The sequence below is a fragment of the Chelon labrosus genome (genome assembly GCF_963514085.1).
Source record: "Chelon labrosus genome assembly, chromosome: 11".
Lineage (NCBI taxonomy): Eukaryota > Metazoa > Chordata > Actinopteri > Mugiliformes > Mugilidae > Chelon > Chelon labrosus.
In genome coordinates, this window is record NC_140344.1 from 9,808,398 (window position 1) to 9,831,554 (window position 23,157).

Consider the following 23,157-nt stretch of genomic DNA (forward strand, 5'->3'; position numbering starts at 1 on the left):
CAACATGTGCGGAGTGACATGAAGTGGACAGCAGAGCCCCCTACTGGACGATGGGGGCACTGCAACGAGTTAGTTCACACGCGTTGATTATTTTGTGAGTGTGTGAGGAACCAGTGATTTTATGACTGACAGTGGTGCTCAGATATAGAAGCTGCCCTGCTCGAGAAGAATTATTGTTCTAATATGCGGTACGCAGAGAGAATGTAAAACATCATCTTTAAAACATCAAATGAAAGGTTGTCTAATGTCACATTGTTCCTCCACTGTTTACTATATCTGTCATAGATCTCCAGCACTTAATTGTATTCTATTAATCATAAAATAAAGCTGGTTGCATTTAATTTATTCACACGTTAACGCTTGTTGTTCTTGCAACCTGTTGCTCCCGCATGAATGTGCAGGTGCTTCATATTGTGAGTTTTCATTTCTATTTCACTTGGTTCTTTCACCAGAAATGACTGGGAATGAGTGGAAGCAGAGTCATGGTGCTGCAATTACAGAAACAGCATTTTCAGACTAAGCTCTTATCAAGTTACTTTGACTTCAGCAATAACAAGCCTATGGCTACCTATACATACTGCATATACAAACATCTCTAAATGATGAAAGCTACTTCTCTGAAATTACATTGTTTTGTGTTGGAGCTTTAAATCCTGATCATCAAAGTAAAAAACTAAATCAAATCAGTATAACTATCAAAATACAGAGATATGTAATATTGTTTAGGGAAAAAAGAGGGAGCCATTATCTAATTCAAATCACTTTATTTATGAAGTTTCATTGCATTCTCAATCAAGTTTAAGGCAACCCTATTTGTTTTTGTGAAACACATCGATAGTGATTGGCCTAAGATACACATCACTCTTCAGTTCAAGCTCCACAAACTCCACCAAGTGATGCTTTCACATTGATTTCTTTGTCATTACATTTCCCCACGTCTTCATTTTCCAATAAAAGTACATTTATCAAACAACAGTGGTACATATACCCGACGAACCAAAGTGGTCTACAAACAGTCTTGACTAGACTCTGTTAAATAAAGCGTAATACGAACTACAGGAGATTCCTTTGCACTCATTTGAAGGGCAGTAAAAAGGAGATTAAGTTTGTCTAAAGAGGAATATAAATTAACTTAAAAGCCTCCTGTTGACAAAGAAGTTGTACTATTGTATTTATAAAAGCTTCTACAGAAAATAAATGGAATGTATAAGAAGGTATTATACAAAAGACGATCTTCAGTGACAAGTTTACAGGTGAAGTTAGAGAATGAGAACACTGCTCCTAAAACCTTTACACTGTGCTGTGCTGTAGTAAAACACTGCAGGGACTGACTGTGATCAACATGCAGACCATGAGACTACACACTGTTAGACATTGCTTTATTGTGTTGGAGGGGAATTTTGGTCCGAGCGGAGTCAACCCTTCACAACACTAATGGAATGACTTGCTAATGAAGCTGAGAGCTAATCAGAACTTTCCCCAGATTCCCTCATGTTCACCAAGAATGCATCCAATCCATCATAAGGGGTCTTCCTTTGTCCTAGCCTTAAGACACATATCTCCTTTTATACGTTCTCCAGGGAGCGTATCTTCTTCCTTTCTGCTTTCACTGACGACAGCGTGACTCATTTCTTGGAAAGGAACTTCATTTTGTTTCCTGGAAAGAGCAACATATGCACATCAAGGCGTGTTTAAAAGAGAGAATGATTAAATCTGGAAGTTTTTTATAGATAAGGCTGTGCAGTAAGTCTCACCTAAGCCCTTGAGGAACTTGTTGACCCCTCTTTCTTCGCTTCCAGGCAACGAGTCCAGATACTCTTGTGCTCTCATCTCAAAGAGACCTGGACACAAAACAAGAAAATAAATAGTTAAAGCTACTGAAAGGAACATTTGTCTCCCTCTTCTGGTTGTGAGAGTAATTACACAAACAACTATGCCTACTAGTCTGTTGATCACTGTAATCCTTTCTTTACTCTGTCTGATGATTAACATACAACAGTACTATAACACTAAACTAATCTCAGTACCTCTGAGGCCCTGCCTGCGCAGCTCCCTCTCCTGGATGAAGCCTGTGAACGTCTGGGTCTCCATGAACACCTCCAGAAACCTTCTCAGGCTCTTGGAAGTGACTGCTTTGCGAAAGGCGTCCCGCTGAAAGGATGAGGAGGGGGAGGAGGAGGGACTGGGAAGGGTGGGGGATGTCACTGACTCGTCCTCCCGCTCCGTTCCACCCATGAAGAGGGAGTAGTGACCGACCATCTCCACGAAGAAACGCACAAAGGCCTCTGACACCACCGTGCTGAGAGAGCTGGAGTCTGGGAGGATGTAAAGGAGAGAAACCAACATGTACTCACTATGTAGAAGAACTAACTCCCTAGTAGTCACTGGAAATTCCAGATATTTCTCATCACTCCTACTTTTTACTCATTACATACATTTTTAAGATATGTTTAGATCAATACTGAGTCATATTACACACTCACTAGGGTTTAATGATGAATTTTACTTTAATATTCTTTTCTGTTACAGCCATAAATCAATATACATAAAAGTCCTGAATAAAATATAAGCCACTGTTCATTTTTATTTAAATGACAGCTAAAATATTGTCCTGTAAAAGAAATTTGAACTTAAATGAAAAGCAAGATGTTATGTTTCATAATCCTCTGAACATGCTACAGCTTCACTGACACTCAACCACAGCCTTAAGATGTCAAAGATATGTGTATTAGAAATGTTATAAAAAAATATTATATCTGTAACTGGATTTGCTTGAGTTTCTTGAAGAGCCTTGACGTGAACTTTTTTTGTAGCGGAATATTGGTCTGGGGTTGCTCTGTTGGGAACTGATTATGCTCTGGCAAGAATCTGCTGGGCCAGTCATGTCATTTAGGAGGACCTTATTTGGTGATGCACAGAAGAGTAACAGTGTAAATGAAGAAGCCAGGAGAAATCTTTAAGTAACTCAAGCAAGTCCAGTCGCCTTAATTTTAGCTCACATATACCATGACCAGGGTGACGTGAAGTTTTCACAGGTTCTGAAAAACTTATTTGGTTTAAAACAGAGGGAATCTTTGACCAATTTACATCACTGTCATAAGGATATTTAATGTTTCTAATAAGAAATATAAATGTTAAACAAATGACAACAAAAAAAACAGTTGTAAGTGGTGAGTCACCATTGGGCAGATCTCCTTTCTCACAGGCCAGCTCCCTCCTCTTGTCCAACACATGCTCAAGTGCTGCCTGTAGCTTGTGAGGAAGAATGGAGTCCTCGTCATCCAGCTGTAGAGAAGAAAACACATAAATAGAAAGTCAACATACTGGAGTGAGTTAACATACTGTATTGACACAACATCTGGTATTTCTACCAGTTAAACGATGAAAACTCATGTGTCTACGGACAGATATGAATTGAGTTATCTATGTTTCTATAGTTTGTACCTGTCTCAGGAAGCGGCTGTTGCCAAGGTCGACCACCAGGACCTGAGCGTAGAGAAAGAGTGATGTCATTTCCTGGAGCCATTGTTCAGTGGAGGAAATGCCCAGTGTAAAGGGCACCACAGGGTGTATGTAACAAAACAAAAGAAAGAAAGAACTCTTGTTACCTCTTCTATGGGCAGCTCTTTGAGTCGAGGTAGAGAGCTGGAGAGGAGGCCCACTATAAAGGGAGTCGGGGTGCAAACTATGTCCAACATGGAAGGAGGAAGCACGGGGATGTATGTGTGCTGCCAGGTGAAGGGATAGAGGAGAGCCACTACTGCATGACAGCACTGAGACAATGTGCTGTGGAGAGACAGAGACAAGAGAAGATGATTGTATAGCATCAGTGAACAGATATAATCAACCCTCCAGTCTACTTAAAAACAGAACTCTTGAAAGAAATGTCTGTGCTCAACTATTTTATGAGGACTTTCAAAAGTCCTGGACAAAGACAGGTTAAGTTTTATTTAAAAGAAAAAGGTGATGTCTCAAAGATCTGAAGCACATCCCTAAAAGAAGGCCCTTTCAAAGTCTAAAATCCTAATCTAATTCTAACCACAAGATGGTGCTAACCTGCCCTTCCAAAACTAACTTCTGCTACCGACGATTTATCAGTGCCGAACGTAATGTGAAAAGTTAATTTGTATTTTCCCCCAACAAACCCACTGTCACCCCGAGAGGAATGTTTCATGGGAGTGTGATGTAACACTCGTAAAAACTACACACACACACACACACACACACACACACACACACACATAAGCTGTTGACTTAATCACTCCCGGGTGGGCATCTGCTCGTCATTAATCGACTAATGAGGCCAAATTTCCACTGAATGGTAGAGAATGAGCGACAACTATACTTAACAACTCAAGTGAGAAATGCTTTTGCTGCCCTTTAAGTGACTCTCCATAGATACAAAAGGAAAGACAACATACTACAGGTACAGTATAACTCTGAGGACCACTTGTTGTATTTATACATGCCTTAACCCTCAGTGTTTCCTGAACTAAATCAGGAGAGAATGGCCGTCTCTGCTGATGTTGAACCAGGTGCGCTATAACAGTAAATAACAGCTTTCTTGTGAGGGGGGAGTCTGACCACTGTCATAATGGCTTAAGAGCTGAAGGTTCGAGGGAACCGTGTGGGTGTGATGACGTCACTGTGCACACGTGTTAGCTCTGCAGTCATGCTTTAAAGCCTAACTCTTTCTCTCTGGCATCCATGACAGTTTTCCAGAGAAGAACTGATTGTTCCCCAGGCGACTGTATAACACAACAGCATTCCTTCCTCTCACACTTGGTCGGGATCTTCTTTTCCTCAGACTGCTTGTCAACTTGACTTCTCTCCGTCATATCCTTCAAACTCTTTAGTCTTTTCGCCAGCATTACTCTGCCATCATTAATTTTATCAGCAAAGATTTATTAAAGGCAATTAACAGACACCCTAAAACTGATGCATGTCGCAAGGATAGAACATGTGATCTTTGGGTCAGAAGTCCAATGAACCCCAACGCTGTAAAAATGTTTATTGCAGGAGCCAACCTGAGTTTGTCAGCGGTGAAGATGACCCTGCGCTCCAGCAGCAAAGAGGCAAAAACTCGGAGGAGCAGTCTTAGACTCAAGGAAGAGAAGAGACATTCAAAGTCCACATGTTCCAGGCGGGAATCTGACGGTCGACACAGCTCTATCACCTGCAGGAAAGAGAGAGGAAAAGTGAGAACGACACAGAGGCACTAATGCGATTGTTTCTGTTATTGTAAATGACAACACAATCATCTCACCTCTGTCCCAGAACCAGGTAGGAAGTTTTTGACAGTGATAGTCCTGCCTGGAGCAGGAAAAGGAGCCTCCATGATGCCTCTCATGAAAGGTTGCACTAGAGCAGGGGAGATAGCCCTCCTCTTTTCCACTTCATCTAGGATCTGGAAAAGGCAGAGAAGGAGAACTTGTAACTTGAATAGCAGATATCACAAATATGTATACTGCGTGTTGGCCTTTCTACCTGAGAGTGAGTTCATGTGATATTTTCAAGAGACAATTTTGTGTAATTTAAATATTACTCACACCTGGTGATATGACATGTTTAAACCATGAAATATATATATTTGCTCCTGTATAGTTGTATTTTTATATTATTATTATTGTTGTACAAATTTGACAAACTACCTTTACCTTACGGTATTTCAATCACAAGATTATACAAAAATAATGTTGTCCTCTCCTATTTAGTGGTGGAAAAGGTACAAAAAAGTAATAGCACCATTTAAAAATTACCAAAAGTTTAAACTATAAAATGTACTTAAGGTACCAAAACTGGATTACTCATTACACAGAATAAAACCATTCAGACTGAATGTGATTCATAGATCTAGAGGTAAATATAGGTGTAAAATGTTTACTTTTGATCTTATGGAAATTATTTCTTTGTCTTCCCCTTTATTTAACCTGGAAAAGTCTCACTGAGATCACGACCACTTTTTTCTTTAATCAAACTGGCATTAGATTCCTGTTCCATCATAAAGCAGTCAAGGGTGAGGCCTTTCACTGATTTGGTAAACCACACCGCCTGTTGTAATCCCAAACATATTCATTCTCACATCAATGTGGATAGCCAAATGGTAAAAAGACGATAAAACAAATAGCTTACAGCCTGAATCAATGATGTGCACTATTCCACAAACCTACTGCACACATCTGTATAGCATTTGTGATGCTGATCTGACACAGAAGAAACATATTCAGAAAACTCTTTAATTTCAAAACGTGCATCCTTTCAAATACAACTTTGGCAATGCCATATGGGCACTGCACAGACTTTGACACAGGTCAACATGTAAATAAATTTAAGGCTCATTACAGGGAACCTTTTCTGCATCAGAAACCGCATCAGCTGCATTTCACATGTGTTGCTGTACTGGAGCCAGAACTGCGAGGCTCTGTGGGAAAGTGGACTGAGCAGAAGGTGGGTGGGGTTCTGTGGGCTCTGAGGGTGGCATTTTTTTTTTATGAGAGAGTTTGTGTAACACATGCAACTCTGAGCAAAGTAATGTTAATGAATGCAAGTAATGGATGTGGATATATTGTGTCTATGCTTAAGTCACCTTGGAAAAGAGGTCGAAGCATCCCAGACGGCTGACGATACAGTAGACCTCAGGGAGCCTTCGGCCTTTACCGCTGGGCTGTGAACAAGCAGAAAGAAACAGACAGACAGCTTCAGAACACGAGGCTGCTCACCCAACTGCAACCGGAGGATTAGAGCAGTGGAGCGACTCAAAGCCTTTGTTTTGCAGAGACTTTGCAGGTACGCTCGGGCAAAGAAAAAAATCAAAAAAGTATTTTCAACCACATTCAAGAAATAAGTATGAAGGGGGAAAGAAGCAGACCAACACATTTATAATGAGGGATTAAGACCATCAAAAATGAATTAGAAGCAATGAAGTATTTTTAGAGCATACCAGTAAACGCCGGCAGTAGCCAAACCGCCTGCTTCCATCTTCACCAGTAAGTACAAATGAGAACGTCTCACTGAGGATGAAAAAGAGAGAAAACAAAGATTATTTAGATGAATTAAAATGGCTGAAATTGGATTTTTGGACTGGATTTTTGGAAACAAAACTCGTCTATACTTGACAAAGAAGGCCCTCAGGACAGGCTTACTCTGGAAATACCCACAAAAAGCCTTCATAGCTTTACCTGACAGGTCTTCATTGACTGGTGATGACCTTCTTGACAGGGGAGAGTGTCAGCCTGTCAGGTGCTAGTGAGTGTGTGTTTGGTGGCCCCTCACCCATCAGATGTTTGCCTCTAGGTAATTATTGGCCATCACCATAAGCACACACATCATTACTTCTCGGAAACAATGTAGACGTTGAGAGGAGGTATTGAGTAACATGGCTAATTTTAGACAGCAATCGAAAGAGAGGTGACTGTGTAATAACAAACCAGGTGTGAGGCGGTAAGTCCACCGTACCTTGTACTTAATGAAAGAACAGTCATCTTTACAGGCCATTAGGTCAGTTTCCCTTTGGGGCTTTCAGCTTCTTCACTACCAAGTGGTTATTAGCAAGGAAAACTGCTGAGCTACAACCACTCTACCAGGAAATTCCCGTCCCTGTTTTAATTTATTTTTTTCTCACTTCAGTTTTCGAGCGCAAAATATGAGTACCACGACTTGAACTGACCTGGGGAAGTTGTCGACAGGCGCCCAATCTTTGGCGTCAGGGAAACAGAACTGAGGGATGACCTTCAGCTGGTCCTCGGTCTCCCGCATGAACTTAAAGCTCCTCTCAAGCTGGAAGACAAAAGGGAGGCCACATTAACACATATATATCCCATATATTTGACTCTGCTAAAAGGATCCTGCCATCAGAGTCTTGGATCATCATGTTTGACACACACAGCTTTTAGATGAGACTAATATGGAGCCCAGATGAACAGAAAAGGATGCTTGCACAATGGTTACACTTCGTCTATCCTAAACATGCACTTTTTATTGCTTTTATTAAGTGAGACAAGAGCCTCAACAACAAAAGTCTTGATCTTTTATATCAATATATGCAAAACATTACAGCACTAGTAAAACAAGAGCTGCAACCTTTCCTCAAATTGTCTGTAATCTGAAATCTGGACACAAACTAAAGCACAAGCACAAAAACTACAAGTGTTCACAAACTGGTGTATGTAGGTTGTGTTCTTACTGTTAGTTGGGAAAGAGAAAAGTTAGATAAAACCATTTAACCCCTTGACGCCGAGTGTAGAGAATTTGCCACACACCGCTTCCACTTAGCCTGGAGCCGAGAGAACATATGTATTCCTCCATTGCCAGTTTGTGCACATTTAATATGTACCTAGGAACCTTTTGCAAGCTCTAGTTTCTTGTAGGACCAGTCGGAGTGGGAACTACATCCTTTAAATGGAAGCTAACGAATAGGACAAACTAACGTTTCAAATTTTATAAAAGCTTGAGCACTGTTTCAAATTAGATTATAATAGTTGGTGTTATAGTGTATAGTGTTTAATTTGAATTTGTAATGTATTTGTACATATCGATTTTGTAATTTCAATCAATGTTTTACTATTTTTACCATTGATGCCTGTAACCCTAACCCTAAACCTAAAATTGTATACTATAGACAAATTAACAATATCCGCTTAATTTAGCATCAGCTTGAAAGCAAAAACACAAATAATTATTTTTATATATATAACTGCAAATTAATTCAGACGTCAAGGGGTTAAATGCAATGTTTTTGCTGTATTTTAATAAAGTATTCTATCTCTTTTACCTTGAGAGGGAACTGCTGTGTGACTTCTGGCAGGTATGGCACTCCGGCCTTGGTCTTGTGGAGCGCAACAACTATAAAATACTCGAACAGTTTCCTCTCCTGCAACTCCATCAGATCCCTCTCCAAGGTGCGGTACCGGCCTGTCTGCCTCAGCATGGACTGGACCGAGACCAGCCGTTGGCTGTGAGCTGAGAAACATCATCCAGGTCATGCACACACATATACAAGCGAATAAGTCACTGTGAGGCCAGAGTTTACAGTAAAACAATCTACAATTCCATCTTTGTATGTTTCAGATACACAGTAGAACAATGAGAAGAAAAGTATAATGTAAATACGTTCCTGTACACAAGCTTCTATTGTGCTTACTTGTAACTAATGTAACTACTATAATATGAAACTACTTGGTATTATTTGTACTGCTACACAAACACAGACTATGGCAATGTTGTGTGTAAGTACTTATTTTGTGCTCTCACCTTTTAGTTTCTCTTCTGTGTCACTTTCTGACTCACTGTTCTCATCTGTCACTAAATAAAAGAGAAGACAAAATTAAAAAGAAAGCAGAGTGCAATGAGCCAGGCAAATGACAATCACAGGAAACTGAGGGCATGTAGAATTAGCTCTCATTGATTTCCTTCCAGTTATGTATATCCACTACAGCACAGAAAGACCCAAACTGAGCTGACCTGCAGGGTGTATAACTAAGTGAGTATATGTGATGATATAATGATAATGTCCCATAATGTTGCACTGTAGTATCAAGTAGTTTAAAGAGTGATCAACCTAGTTTCGTGTCTGGGAATCAACAAGGTTTTCGGTCTAGATTTGCATGACTAGTTCCACATAAAGCCAGACAGCCACTGAATTCAAGTGTCGGTTAGAGAACGACTGACCAGAAATGTCTTTAAAACTTTTTCTGGATCCAAACCACGTACACTTGGATCTATTTGTTTATCAGAATCTACCTTGGCCGCTTTGACTAATTTCTGAGCAAGTTTTACTGAAAGCAGTTAACAATTGTTGGACACATCCTGCAAACAAACAGACAGACAAACACATGGTTTTGATTAATATTGCAGATAGATATCTGATCTTATATAAGCTAAAAAGGTGTATAAAGTATGCTATTTCACTAAATTCAGAGTAGATGTGAGGAGTATTGAAGGATAAGGCACAAACAGCAGTCTTGTGGGTGGCCTGCCGTCATATTTGAAGCCTCACCTCTCCCTGAGCTGGACTCAGTAGATTGAGACACCCTCTTCATGCGCTTCTTCCCTCGCCGTGCTTCAAAGATGCCATTGATTTTCAGCACCATCTGGAGGAGTTAAGGAGAAGGAAATGTCTATGTTTAACTCCTTAAACTAATAAACACAATCTGGCAGGCTCCTACCACCATCATTTTAATACAGTTTCTATGAGGTCTGCATCTAGGCACACTTCTCACAGGAAATATCAGTCAGAATTTTTCCTCTGCCTAATTCATCCCCAGACAGCAACACAAGTGCAGCATCTCCAAACCTCCCTGAGTAGCATGCTGGAACATAAATCACAGAGCACGAGCTTTGAGAGCGGCCTTTCTTCCGTACCTTGGGGATTTTCCTTCGTCTGCGATTGTAAGGGTCTCCAGAGAGACAGGGGGTGTCATCGGGACTACTGGGTGTTGAGGGGGGGCTGATACGGGAAGGCGAGGAGATGCCAGTGTCTCTGTTGGTCTTGCGTAATTCCGGGACTTTTAAACTTCGTCGTTCTGAGTTTTGTCTGAAGAAGCCAGACTTGGAGGACAACTGATTGGGAAAGATAAATTGAAATATAGTTGTAGTGTATATTGATACTGTGAAGATAATATTGATAGTGATCGGGTACCTTAGTTGGAGTGTCAGGGACAGGAGATGAGGACACAGGTGAAACACATTTGTTTCCTAAACAACTTCTCTCCAGCTCTATATCTTCATATGGGTTCTCCTTGGATGGAGGATCTTCGGAAGAAAAATAGTCAGTGTCACTTTGGTTACACAATAACTTCAATAACCTGCTCTTTCCAAAGAGTAGATTAGTATTCTTTCCATCTCAGTAATGTTTGTTTTGCCAAACGATTCCAGGTCCAGATGTGCTACTAGAAGTAGCACTGTGCTTACCCTGCTCATATTTCACTGTGATAAGATGTTTGCGCAGCTAAAGCTAAATGTAGCCACCAGTCCTCCCCTGCATATAAGGAGGAAAGTAGTTTTCCAAAACCCGTGCCTCTTTCTCTCTGTCTGTATCTCTCCCTGCTCTATCAATCCATCCACCAGATGTGACCTGTAGGTGTAGGCGAAAGAAGAGGGACGTTCAGTTCCCTGTTCCTTCTCCCTCAGAAGAAAACAAGGGATCGCTGTTGTTTTTCACATTGCTGGTTGATGAGAATGTCACATTAATATGTACCGGCGACTGTCACCTTTCTCTGAACTTGGGAGCTCTGACAGGTCGGTGGATTGAGTGTTTAAAGTGCGTTTATGAGAGGTTTGCGGGTGGAGGTTGACAGCAAGACGTTGTGGACATCACAACCATTTATCACTGTCTACACTGTCTGTCTCCTGGAGCTGTTTTTGAGCAGACAGCTGAAGTGAGTCTGAGTTGTTTTGCCCATGGGATTCTTCCAAGTGTTTGGTGAACAATGTCTGACTGAACAAACAATACTCCTCAATGAGAGGAGGAAACTGATCTAAAATAAGCTGTGGCATCACTCAGTTCAAAAATAATTAAACCCAATATGATTGTTGCCAATTCATTGGGAGCTAGTTTCTCAGAGGCAAACCAAAGACACATTGAATCCATCGCCAGTAATATGCGATGACTCTAAGCCATTCACATGCCCCCTGCTGCAGGACGTTCACAGGAGCTGACCTCAGCTGAAGTACAACCTCACACAACGCCAGTATTGTACGTTATGAAATTAAACGGGCTCTGGGTGGGGTTGGCATAACACTGTAGATAATAAGGTAGGAACGTAGGAACGTATAATTTTTAATAAAAGTGAAGCAGCGCAGCTCTAAATTAAAACCGGTGCAAAGTAAAGACGGTTTGTCCTCCTCATCAACTCTGTTACTAAACTCTGTGACACACACTTTTTATGAGAAATTCACCTCCAGGGTCAGGCAGTGTGTGAAGAACAGAGCAAATAGGACAACATAAAACCTACTGAGCACTTTGTCATTATTTACAATACAAATCAAATTATAGCCACAAAGTTAATATGGTCGTACTTCGAAACCACATGTCAGAAACCAGATTTATTAAGGGATATTTCACTTGGTTAAGGAAAAATATAGGTGTTATATGTATTACTCACCTATAATGTCCTCGTATACATTCTCCTCTGATAAAGTGCGTGTTAAGCCCAGTCTGGACTGAGCATACCAGTCCACCCCACAGCTTTCTGTAGACAACTGTAGCAGATCCTCAAATTCATAGGACTTCCTAGTGGGAAGAGGAGCACGAAGACTTAAGAGAAGTGTACACCAAATACAAAGAAGCAGAGGAAGATATATGTTTGACTGGTCCTTTTAAGTTAATGTGTGTCATACTGATGCTTTAAATAACATTTGATATGTCAAGCAGGAAAACTGATGTTACTGTCTGCTAGCTGCAACACAGAAAAAAGTACATCCATGGTTGCATACATCCCCACATGCATGCACGTGTAATTAAAATGAAGCATGCGAAATACAATACAATACAGTGCTACATCTCTGCAAATAATTCCATCTTTCAGAAGCTAACAGTTGTGTATTGCTGAACTGAACAGTAAAAAAATGTTTTTTTCTTTCTTTATTCTTGATATTGTTATATATATCAAGATACATAAAATAAAGTTAAGCACAATACATGAATGAGTCGGTTTCATTGCAGCTGGTGTACAGCATCATTTATAACTTGTAACTTATGTGTTTCTTAATACATAGGCATATGTTGTTGTTTTATTTTGTTTTTTTTATTTTTTTTATTTTTTTAAAAAGCACCCTGCAATGGACACTCATGAGGGAGACTGCCTGACCAAACAAAGGGCTTGACACAGCACACTCGAGCAGAGAGAGAGGCCTCCACATATGGTATGGAATGTAACAGATCTGAGCCCAGCTCCAAACAAGAATTCCGACCACTGGAGAAAGTGAACAATAGATATGCTCCAATACTGCGGACTTCACATTTTTTGGTTTCCCCACAGAGCCCTGTTTTATTTGATTGTAACCATCTGAATCGAGTACACGAGTCTTGAAAATTCCAACGTGTTAATTGTTCATGGCTGAATGAGTGTTCTGGACGAGACTTTTTACTTCATAATTATGCACTTTCTACAGTTAGAAACTGAAACAATCCATGGTCTTGCACAATCCATTTTATTGTCAAGGCTAAAATCTTTGAAAAAGCAAGGGGCCTCTTTGACAGGACTCACACCACTCTTTATGTTGCTCTCTCCTTCCAGCAGAGTTGTAGAAGGAGGAATGAGCTGAGTTGATGTGTTCATTCCTCCGATCCAACCAATGAGCTAATTTTGTGGATATTTAGAAACAGGATGAGGTCACTGGTGCTTTTGATTTACAGCAGATGTGGGAGATGTTGTACACCTTAGGCTGGTGGTGATGGGGGAAGGGATAGAGGATACAGTGCATACACTGAACCATCACTTATTAAGCTTCAACAAAGGTCTCAAGATGTTGACTGTTTGACGCAGTTTGACGCAAGACAGAGGGTCAAAACTAATCACAGTTTCTCCTATTTGTGGTCCTCTTCTCAGTATCTTACCTGTTACTGCTGTCACGAGCTTTGTCAGCCCAAGGTCTCCTGCAAACTCCTGGTGGTGGGCATGTGGGTAAAGGCGGAGGAGGAATGGAAGGTAAAGGAGGCAAGTTCCTCTTTCCTTTTCCCAAGGAAGGCCCTGAAGTTGGGGTGGTGGGCGGCGTGTGGTGCTGGAAGGTTCTTTGAGGTTTAGGTAGAGGGTTTATAGATGGAGCACCCGGCTCACTGTATACGTTCTCTGAATCCCCTTCCCTCCTCCTCCACGACCCGCTCGGTCGAGTCAGGTCAAAAGTCCCAAAAATGGGCTCATTGGCCCTCTTTTCGTTTTCCTCCAGTTCCTCCTTTGAAGGAGGGCAGAAGTAATTCCCTGGAAACGCCAGTGAAGGTCTGTCCGGAACCTCCATTGTTGCTTTTTCCAGTTTCTTAACATGCGTTAAAACTGTTTTTTTGTCTTTAGGTTGTTCAGTTGGCTTGGAGGCCCGAAAGCCCCTCTCTAGGATTACTTCTCTGTCTTTGTTTGTTGGGCCTTCTGGAGATTTTGTCCTCAAATCCCCCATTTTTCCAACATTCTCCTTCCCTGAGTCTTGTCTGTCCCAGCTGACAAACCTTTTGCTGTCTGCCCTTTGGACTTCTGAAGCTTTGGATTCCTTTTTCCTCACTGTCTCAACTTCCTTCTGCGTTGAACTTAGTGGACATGTCTCTGTAATAGTTGCTGGGGCAGGCTCTTTTTTGCCCTCCCATTGTGATATCTTATCACGAATGCTGGCAGACTTGGCTCCTGCTGGGCTCTTGTTGTTGTTCAGCTTACTAGACAGCCCGTTCTCCATGTTGGCAGTCCTCGGGTCGGTGGTGGCGGTGGTTCTCCTTTGAGCCAGCATGGTGTCAGGAGGACCTGGGCTGTCACTCAGGGTGAGCAGTGGGGAGAGGGGATGCTTGATGGACACAGTGGTACCCCTCCTGTCTATGACCCCTGGTGACCCGCACACCTCTTGGGGCTGGGGCACCGCAGATGACGGAGCCTCCCCGACCTTCAAGCCACAACACTGGAGCCTAGTAGGGATATACAGAGAAAAGTTGTAAAAACCGTAGATCAGTATCTTACAAAACCAGATCAGTCACTGTGCTACTCAGTCACTGTAATAATTTATAGTGCAATTATTTTCCTAGAAATGTAAGCTGCTGCCAGCGTACACAGCAAACATCGCACTCCACATAGCTCTTAAAATTGGCCACACAACCTGAGCACTTTTCAATTATGCCGAAACAGATCTTTGTTTTATGGGGTAAACAAGAATTCTTGTTAAAAGAGCTCAGACATCTGCATGGTGCCTCTGTTTCAGCTGTGAGGCACTCCTGGAACATTACTGGGTCGTGACTGTTTGAACTCTGGGTTTGGGGGTCAAAGTTTACAAGCTACACACACGGCTATTTCTGGAGTAGAGATAAAAGTATACATAAATGAGAGTAGACGTGCATTTTTTCTTTTCTACTCCTGACCCACAAAACTCTGTGTTGGCCCAAAGCCCATTCATCAAATGATTGAATTTCCAACAAACAGAGGAAATGTGGCCCCGCTGGGTGACTTCTGATGACATCGCTGGATGTGAAGACCAACGGTCGTGCAATCTAGAGGAAATCTCAGGGGGAAATTACTGATTCTAGCTTCCTCAGAGATTTTCAAATAAAAGATAAATTGTTGATGTTGCAACAATGACCACCATGGAAACGTAATAGTTCTCTTTCAAATTGCTCTGTTTTATTAGTGTGCCCCCTCTCTCCCTCCCCCTTTTCTTTCTCCCTCCAGTTGAAACAGTTTTTATTAAGCATGAAGCAACAGAGGGGAAAAACTAGGTCAAATAGAAAATCTAGCAAGTAAAGCAGAGCAGGAGTGGGATGGGAGGTCAATTAAGTGGAGCAGAAAAAGGAGGAAATCAATGGTGTTAATCCCTGTTGATTTAAAAAATACTAAGACTAAAAAGTAGGTATTTAAATAATGCACTCCACAGACATCTTCCATGGACATCAATAGGTGGAGGACAGAGATGCAGGTCATTGAGGGTTGGAGGAGGGAAGGGAATGCAAAAGTCACAAAAGCATCACTGGGCAGCTCAGATAAGACTACAGCTAAGAGAAAGTGTTTCTAATGCATATATTCCTGCACATCAACTGTTGACAGTCCATACAAGAAGTGGATTTATCTTTTAATATAATATAACTGACATGTAAAGACCCTAAAAACAATAGACGCTGAAATCTTCCTCTAGATAATCCCTCCTATTGACACAAGCCAGGATCCCTTCATTATAATCTAAATGGCACTAATGAATTTTGCAAAGACGACAGAAGGGACCTTAGAGAGTGGTCATGGAGGCATTAGACAGTGGCAGCAGGGGGGTAGTAACAGTATCCAGATGCCAGATGGCCAACTCTACCCTGTTCTGCTCTCTTGCCCTGCTATTGTCATACTGTTGACCTTAATGGAAAGGGGCGTCTCCAGCTTTCTTAGGAGCAGTTCAGAGGTTTATGATGACTGAAGGGGAAAAAAGAAATGTTTTAATTTCTGGCAAGCAGAGGGCTGGGACTGAGACGGTGTTTAAAACATATTATATGGCTCCTTGTTCAAAAGGACCGAATTATGTTTTTGAAAACTACCAATGCCATACTGCTTGTGCTAACGATGACGAATTACCACAGGATACTACAGTACATAAAGAAAATGGTAAACTAGCTCACTGGCTTTTGAGGCACCTACCCGTTGACTGATTGGTAGATACAGTTGTCAGTGTTTGTACAGAGCAGCAGGGCCCTCCCACCGGTCATGGTGCTAGCAGCTGGCATCCTGCACAGACAGACAAAGGAAGAGACGGTGAGTTGGTAGAATGTGTTTGTACAATGAATTGAGTGAAGTTAGGTTGAAATGCTTATTGAAACACACGTGAATACAAGGGCACAACGGACTATGTTTCAGCTTAGTGAACGAAATGAAGAAAAACATGCACAGGTCATTCACATTTACAGAGGACAGCTATAATATTTCAGTGTATTTTTACTATATACATGGAACATGATGACAAAAAACAGCCCTCTTATTTCCGTAGTTACTAAAGCTTCTGAACTGAACTGCAGAGACCTCACAGTTTGCATCCATCTGCCATTTTCCATTTGGTAAGAAATTGGATGCTACAGCTGAAAACACACATAAATTTTACCGAATGGAAGAAAACATCTTAAACCTCCAAACTGTAATAGAATTAAACTCTGTCAGTGAGCTGTGATAGTGGGGCACTCCAGCCAGAGGACAATCTGTCCAATCTGTTGTGTATCTTCCAGTCACACATTTACTTCTGTCCTTTATTATTGACAAGTACTGCCAAGGCACGTGTGAACGGGTATTCTTGACCAGTCTTAGATTATCATTTGGTCCATTTGTGTGAGTATGATGAAACTAGATCCACTTGGAGCCCATCAAGACCACTGAATTAGAGCTGCTGGTGCACAGTGCTCACAACTCATGCCTATAAACACTGGTGGAAGGCGGGCATGGATCAAAAAGCCCTGGCCTCTTGTCTGGCAAAGATGTAGTAGAAAGAAGGATAGGTCAGGGCTAACTTTGGTTGTATTCGTATGTTTATTCTACTGTACATTCCCAGAAACACCAATGCATGCTTTGCCACCCTGTTGCATACAAAACCTCATATAAAAACACACCTACACAGACCTACACATCCTGCCAAAGAGTCCATATGCCAGACCAACACATGGGTTTGTGAGTGTGACTTCTACCAGATGTGGTGGGATACTTAAGGGTATTCGCAGGCTGTTAAACATTTCCTGAGCACTGCCTGGCCCAGCTCCCCTTCTATCCATCTCCCTATAAACCTGCACTGGCTAACGTTGACACTCTCCCTTGCCCCCTGACTATGTAGGGAATGTGAGCCAAATTCAGCCAAATTCCACAAATTGTTGTCCCAACTGGCAGTGATGCTGAAAAAAGGAGGCCACAATTACACTTAAAAAAAAAAAGAAGAAAAAAAAAAAAGCTAAACAGATGAAGTCTTCCAAGAGTTAATAACATAATTGGCCCTTTGGGTCTAATGTTTTGGAATGACTTGGGGCCAGTATGCGTTTCTCGTCCTGAATAAAATAGCAAATGGACACTAAGGAAAAGTTGTGGTCTCTTCTGATAAGAATCAGGCAAGATATACGAGTCATATTTTTAGCATTTTTACCACTCAAGCCATTCATTCCTTTGTCTTTAGCCCCCCATCAGTCCAAGGCCAAGCCCCCCAGAGAGAAGAGAAAGGAGGAGGAGGAGGAGGAGGAGGAGGAGGAGAAAGGTTTGCGTCAGGCATCCACTGGCCTGTAGGTCTAAATTATTTTCAGCTGTGAGCTGAGCAGGGCTCACATGTTTGAGGGGAAACATCAACTGATTTTTTTTTTCCTTCCTCCCCCTCCTGGCGATTTTCTCCTTACTAAAACCGAACACAAAAATGAAGAACAGAAATCCTGCATGGAAGGGGGGTGGGCAGGGGGACTGTAAAGAATGTATAGAGTCTACTAGTTTTACCATAATTAAAGCATAAAACTTTTGTGGTTTAATTTTTTTTCTGAGTTGGGAAGGGTGTCACAGGGGGAGAAAAAAGGTGGGGGATATGAAGAAAGGGAGCAATGCAGAGAGGAGGGGGGTTGGGGAGACAGGGGTTGTCAAAACTAAAGAGGAAAGTGGATATTGCAAAGAATAATATAAGTATACTGTTGCACTGTGAAAACAGTGCAGGCTTTTAGGCTGTCCCACTTCATTGTTTGGAGCCCCAAGGCTAAAATAGAAAGCGTTTCTCAGCAGCGATTCTAGTGCCTTAAAAGGTAATTTGGTATTTTCACACAATTCTGACTTACGGGGCTTGAAGATATATCAAACTTGACTCACACATGGATGACAGTGCTTCCCGGAGCTTGGTCCCAACCTGACAAGCAGTAGTGTTTTCACATCTTGTAAAAGTAGTAAATTTGACAGCATTGCTAGCTTTACAGTGTGCGGTTACTGAGGATACTCTTTTCGGGAGTGAGCAAAGGCTTTTGTGTCCTACAGCTATTAGTGACTATTGTTAACACTGACCCCCAGTGCAAGATGGCCATCATAACAATGCAGAGGCTGAGGGAGGCCATCTGCTGGGGCCAATAAAAACATCACAGGAAAATGCGACCCAAAAGACCTCTACCTGCCCTGCCCCCCTCCAGCCTGTCCTGTGAGGTGCAAGAAGCCATACATGTCGTGGCACAGGAAATGGAAGTGGTATTGTTCACCGGCAGCGGGGTGGATGAAAGCTGGGTAGAGGAGATGACAGTGAAAAAATTCTTGGAATGGAACTGATTTCAAGGTTTCTGATATTTCGGTTTGCTCTTCAGATATATTTACATTTACACGCGATGAGTCCACAGAAAACATTATTGTATTTACAGTATTTTAGATAAAACCCATTAGTGAAAATGAATTGGTCCTCACTGAATACCTTAAAGACTTTACTACACAGAGATAACAGCAGCTAGGGTCAGAGACAGGACATCAGCACGAAGCATCAGTTGCATAACAAAGCCTGCAGGAGATTTCTATCAACGGATGGACACTGGGTATCTGGACATGGACAGATTCCCATAAACATGCCCTCACATAAAGTATACCACTGAGAGAAGGGTGTTGTTTACTTTCAGCCTAATGGGTGAAGCATGCTGTTTTGCTGCTGTAGTAAATAGTGCCACGGTTATTGAATAGCACCACCCACTCCAAAAATGTACAGCAAAGTGGAAAGTGGAGAAAGAGAATTAAGAGGGTAAAGTATGGTATGTGAGCAAGTACACTGCATTTCTAAAAAAACAGAAACAGAGCTATTTAACAGATAAAAAATATAGAGACACCTTTGCTATTTTTATTGTGAGTGCACCTGAGGTAGCACTTTTGGAGAGCATGCTGTGTGTACATCAGAAACATTGTAGGAGATCCTACCTCTGCCTTTACAGAACAATGAGATTTGCAGTCAGCTCTAGGGTCAAATTATGCTCAAAAAGACCACTGAGAGAAGGGCATTGTTTACTCCAGAGTAATGGTTACTTGTATTCCAACATGCCTGTCTTGCCACATTGGAATACAAGTGTCTTCTCTCCTGGAAGGTGTGCATTGTGTTTTAGGGTGTTTGTACCTATCAAAGGTCAAATAGTTGTGTGCTCACCTAATCACCCTGACACACCTTGCCAATTGCAGTCTAAGAGAGTGTGAAAGTCATATTTTAAGTGACGGAAAGTTACAGAACAGCCAGATTGCCCAATGCCCCAAGCTACAGACATGGGGGGGAAGTTTCTGAATCTGTTCAAACATCTCACAGGAACCTCAGGTGACGCATAGGCTTCAGGCATAGCTGCTTTGTCAGCTTTAGCTGACACATCTCTGTTTTAACTGACACATGACTTATGTGTGAGGAGGATCGTCATTATCAAATATTTTTGACAATTATATATTGTATTGTATTTCATTCACTCTGAATTGTTGGGGCAGATGGACAAGAAGCACAGATGACTGCCACTGCTATCAGTAGATATTACCAAAATCCCTCTAGTACAACAAATAATAGAAAGGTTACAGTTAAGTACTGTGCACAATGAGATGGATTTGCGTAAAATATTTGTTTGTTTGACTATTTTCCTTTCAGTCTAGAAAGCAATACAGTTCGGGAACATTATACTTGGTTTCATCGTAAGGCCTCTTTTCAAGGAACTCTCTCTATTCTCTCGCCATTGGCTCACAGTCCTAGTGACCCTAGACTTAGGCTAGACTTGTGATTCTGTGTTAGAAGTACCAGCAGCATAGCTCTGTACCTCACTGCTTAGCAAACGCGCACCCCCCCACAAATGCAATTACAACACGCGGTGCACAGACCAAAACGAATGTAACTGGTCTGAAATACGCTTCCTTGTCCTCATCTCTCAGTTGCCGGACAAACACAGAACATTCACCGCCCTTCTTCTTCCTACACACCATGTACTTTCCTTTCTATGTTGTTCAACGTTAGCACAAACTCCAGCTATAGCTGTTTCCATTGCAATCACCATTGTTTGACCACCATTGTATTTTAGAGAAAGAACAATACCAGCAAAGAAGCATAAATGCTTACAGCTCAGTAGACCACTTATGTAGGCTGCGACATAGGCTTTGCAAATAACTGATGCGGAAGCATAAATCCAGCTTTGAGGTTGACAGACTTTAAAATATTGGTGTACTATATGTTAGAAAGCACACAAATTAATCAGCTGGATACACACACAGCCTGGCTGGATTTTCTCACTCTGGACTGGAGGTAGGTCATAGAATCTGAACGTGGTGACACATACTTATCTACACAGTAAATTTCCCACAATGAGCTGTGTCAGAGCTGACTATAACAACAGCTGTCAGTTATCAGTACTTATGTGAATTCCATCATCAGCGATAAACAGTAAAACCATGCAATACATCTGAGGTATTTTACCAGCTCAGACAGAAATATTGTCAGTTTTTTGTTTGCAGCTTGTTATGCTCTAGAAAGTGTCTCAACCGTTAAGGTTCAGTGATAATGCGACAAAGTTTTGCTGGGGGAATTAGCTTTATCACACTATATGCAGGTGGCGCTGAGCTTATCAGGCCTTTGGGTTGCTGTCAGAGAGTTGCTGCCGTTATAGCACTCTGGAGTCTTGTCGGAGTGCTTCTCCCCTACAGCTGCTTCTCATAAAGATTTCATCCTCCTCTCCACCCCTCTGTCCGGCCCTGCAGGAACAGCTAAAACCATGACATCATCGGCCATCGCTTGTTCTTCCCAAAACTGCTCGCTTTTTCACTGTGTCAGTTTTAAATACCTAAAAAGGCCACTTGCAGCTCACTCAGCATTTCACAGTTATTAGGATTTGGATTCACACGAAATACAGAAAGTAAAAAGTGGAAGTCCTTGAAAACAATCCTGCTATGAACCTCGTGAATAGGTTTCCTATAAAAACTCATTCACAGTGGAGAGAACATAAGAGCTCAAAATTATATTCTGCTCTTTCCTGAACCCAGGCTCAGTTGAGGACCCCTTCCCCTACGAGATGTGGTTCAGTATAGCATGTTCCAAAGCCTCGCCTGCAATCAATTTAACACACCACTGCACATTTAGCCAGCTCTCTCTGGAACGACAAACTTGGCTGCTTTTCCCCCTCCCCATCCTTCTCTCTTTTATTTCTTCCTTTCATTCTATCCCTTTCATTCTTATTTAGTCTTGGAGAAAAGTATGATGGTGTAGGGGGTGAAGGATAGGAAGGAGGGAAGGAAGGAAGGAAGGAGCGCTAATGGAGTAGACTGCTCATGTAATCAGTTTCAAGCACAGTACGGTCATCACATCTAACATGTCTAATATAGAGAGATCGGTTTGAGTCATATGGGGATTTCACAAAGACTGACATGCATCCTTGACCTTGTAGGCTTTGGAAAGGTTATCTCTGGTTCCTGAAGAAGTAGGAAAGGAAGGTTTGGTGGTAAAGGAAAGAACATACAGAGAAGGAAGCGGAGGAGAAGGTCGGGGAAAATAAAGAGCGGAATTTTATCGAGGCTTTGCAGTCTCCCTCTCTCTGTTTCTGTCTTTGTGTCCTGTTCAGGGCCCCCGCTGCTTTCCCAAGCTGATTTCATAGCAAGGCCTTGGACCTGAGCCAAGCAGGCCAGCTCTATGACTATATGTGTGTTTGTGTGTGTGTCTGTCCATGCAACTGTCAGACAGAAAGTGTGTTACAAGCTGGGAAGTTGCACACTAACTCACACACACACGCACCGTGGATGTACAAGCCATCTGACTGCTCAATGTGCTGTCCAAACACACTAATAGCCCCCCCCCCCACACCTCCCTGCTGCGTTGTGTCCCCTTGTCCCTCCACGTCTGCCCACCCTCCCCTCTCCCTCCATTGTAAGAAAAGGATGGACGTGAGACAGCATTGAAACTGGGTTAGCCACAGAACCAGACAGGAACTGAAGGGGGATACCACAAACAATTAATTTCTTCCTGCATGTTTTTTTCTTGGCTTATCAATCCACTAAATATAACAAGTATCCATTGTTGTATTTCTAATGCCACACATATAGCATTTCTTGTTATTGTGGTTTATAACAGAGACTCCTGACGGCCTGGGTGTCTGCAGTCAATCCCGCTGGGAGCTGGAAGTATGGGCCAAAATATTCCCTCAGAAAATGTATAAACAAATCTTAATTACGGCTGGGGTCACCAAGAAAGCCACTATGGATGTAATTACGGTGCACAGGCACAACCATAAGACATAATGGTAAGCCATTTAGAAGGCTTCTTAAATTTGAAATGAGTAGTTATTTACTTGTTCGTCTTTGGGCACACAAACAAATAGGAAGTGCGATGGGTCTTGCAGGAAGTGAAAGTAAGACTGACCTCTTGACTTTTGCACAGAAAGTTTTCTTGCCCATGAATGCATCCTGTACAGTCAGTTTGTTGCTGATAAATGTGACAGCTTTGACTACCACAAGGTCGAAATGGCAGCAAACGGAAGGAAAACCCTAGACAGACTCAGCAAAGTTCTTCTAAAAGTCC

At 41.9% G+C, this 23,157-nt stretch overlaps 1 protein-coding gene across 2 annotated transcripts in view; it reads right to left on the minus strand.

The window, feature by feature from the left end:
- Positions 1 to 573: 573 nt before the first annotated feature.
- The window catches only part of LOC311495912 (DENN domain-containing protein 2A), a 30,408-nt gene continuing 7,824 nt past the window's right edge, over positions 574 to 23,157 (minus strand). The window contains exons 2-20 of one of the 2 annotated variants that reach the window (XM_084555567.1): positions 16,302 to 16,388; positions 13,556 to 14,599; positions 12,102 to 12,229; positions 10,637 to 10,749; positions 10,360 to 10,557; positions 9,995 to 10,088; positions 9,250 to 9,294; positions 8,771 to 8,958; positions 7,667 to 7,776; positions 6,941 to 7,010; positions 6,587 to 6,664; positions 5,267 to 5,407; positions 5,028 to 5,176; positions 3,609 to 3,786; positions 3,445 to 3,486; positions 3,180 to 3,285; positions 2,028 to 2,315; positions 1,755 to 1,841; positions 574 to 1,657 (exon numbers count right to left, since the gene is read on the minus strand). In XM_084555567.1, coding sequence (XP_084411693.1) covers positions 1,626 to 1,657; positions 1,755 to 1,841; positions 2,028 to 2,315; positions 3,180 to 3,285; positions 3,445 to 3,486; positions 3,609 to 3,786; positions 5,028 to 5,176; positions 5,267 to 5,407; positions 6,587 to 6,664; positions 6,941 to 7,010; positions 7,667 to 7,776; positions 8,771 to 8,958; positions 9,250 to 9,294; positions 9,995 to 10,088; positions 10,360 to 10,557; positions 10,637 to 10,749; positions 12,102 to 12,229; positions 13,556 to 14,599; positions 16,302 to 16,387 — 3,177 coding nt within the window. In that variant the 5' untranslated portion in view covers position 16,388 and the 3' untranslated portion in view covers positions 574 to 1,625. Of the gene's footprint in view, positions 1,658 to 1,754; positions 1,842 to 2,027; positions 2,316 to 3,179; positions 3,286 to 3,444; positions 3,487 to 3,608; positions 3,787 to 5,027; positions 5,177 to 5,266; positions 5,408 to 6,586; positions 6,665 to 6,940; positions 7,011 to 7,666; positions 7,777 to 8,770; positions 8,959 to 9,249; positions 9,301 to 9,994; positions 10,089 to 10,359; positions 10,558 to 10,636; positions 10,750 to 12,101; positions 12,230 to 13,555; positions 14,600 to 16,301; positions 16,389 to 23,157 lie in introns of both variants that reach the window. The other variant, XM_084555566.1, reaches the window with a different exon arrangement.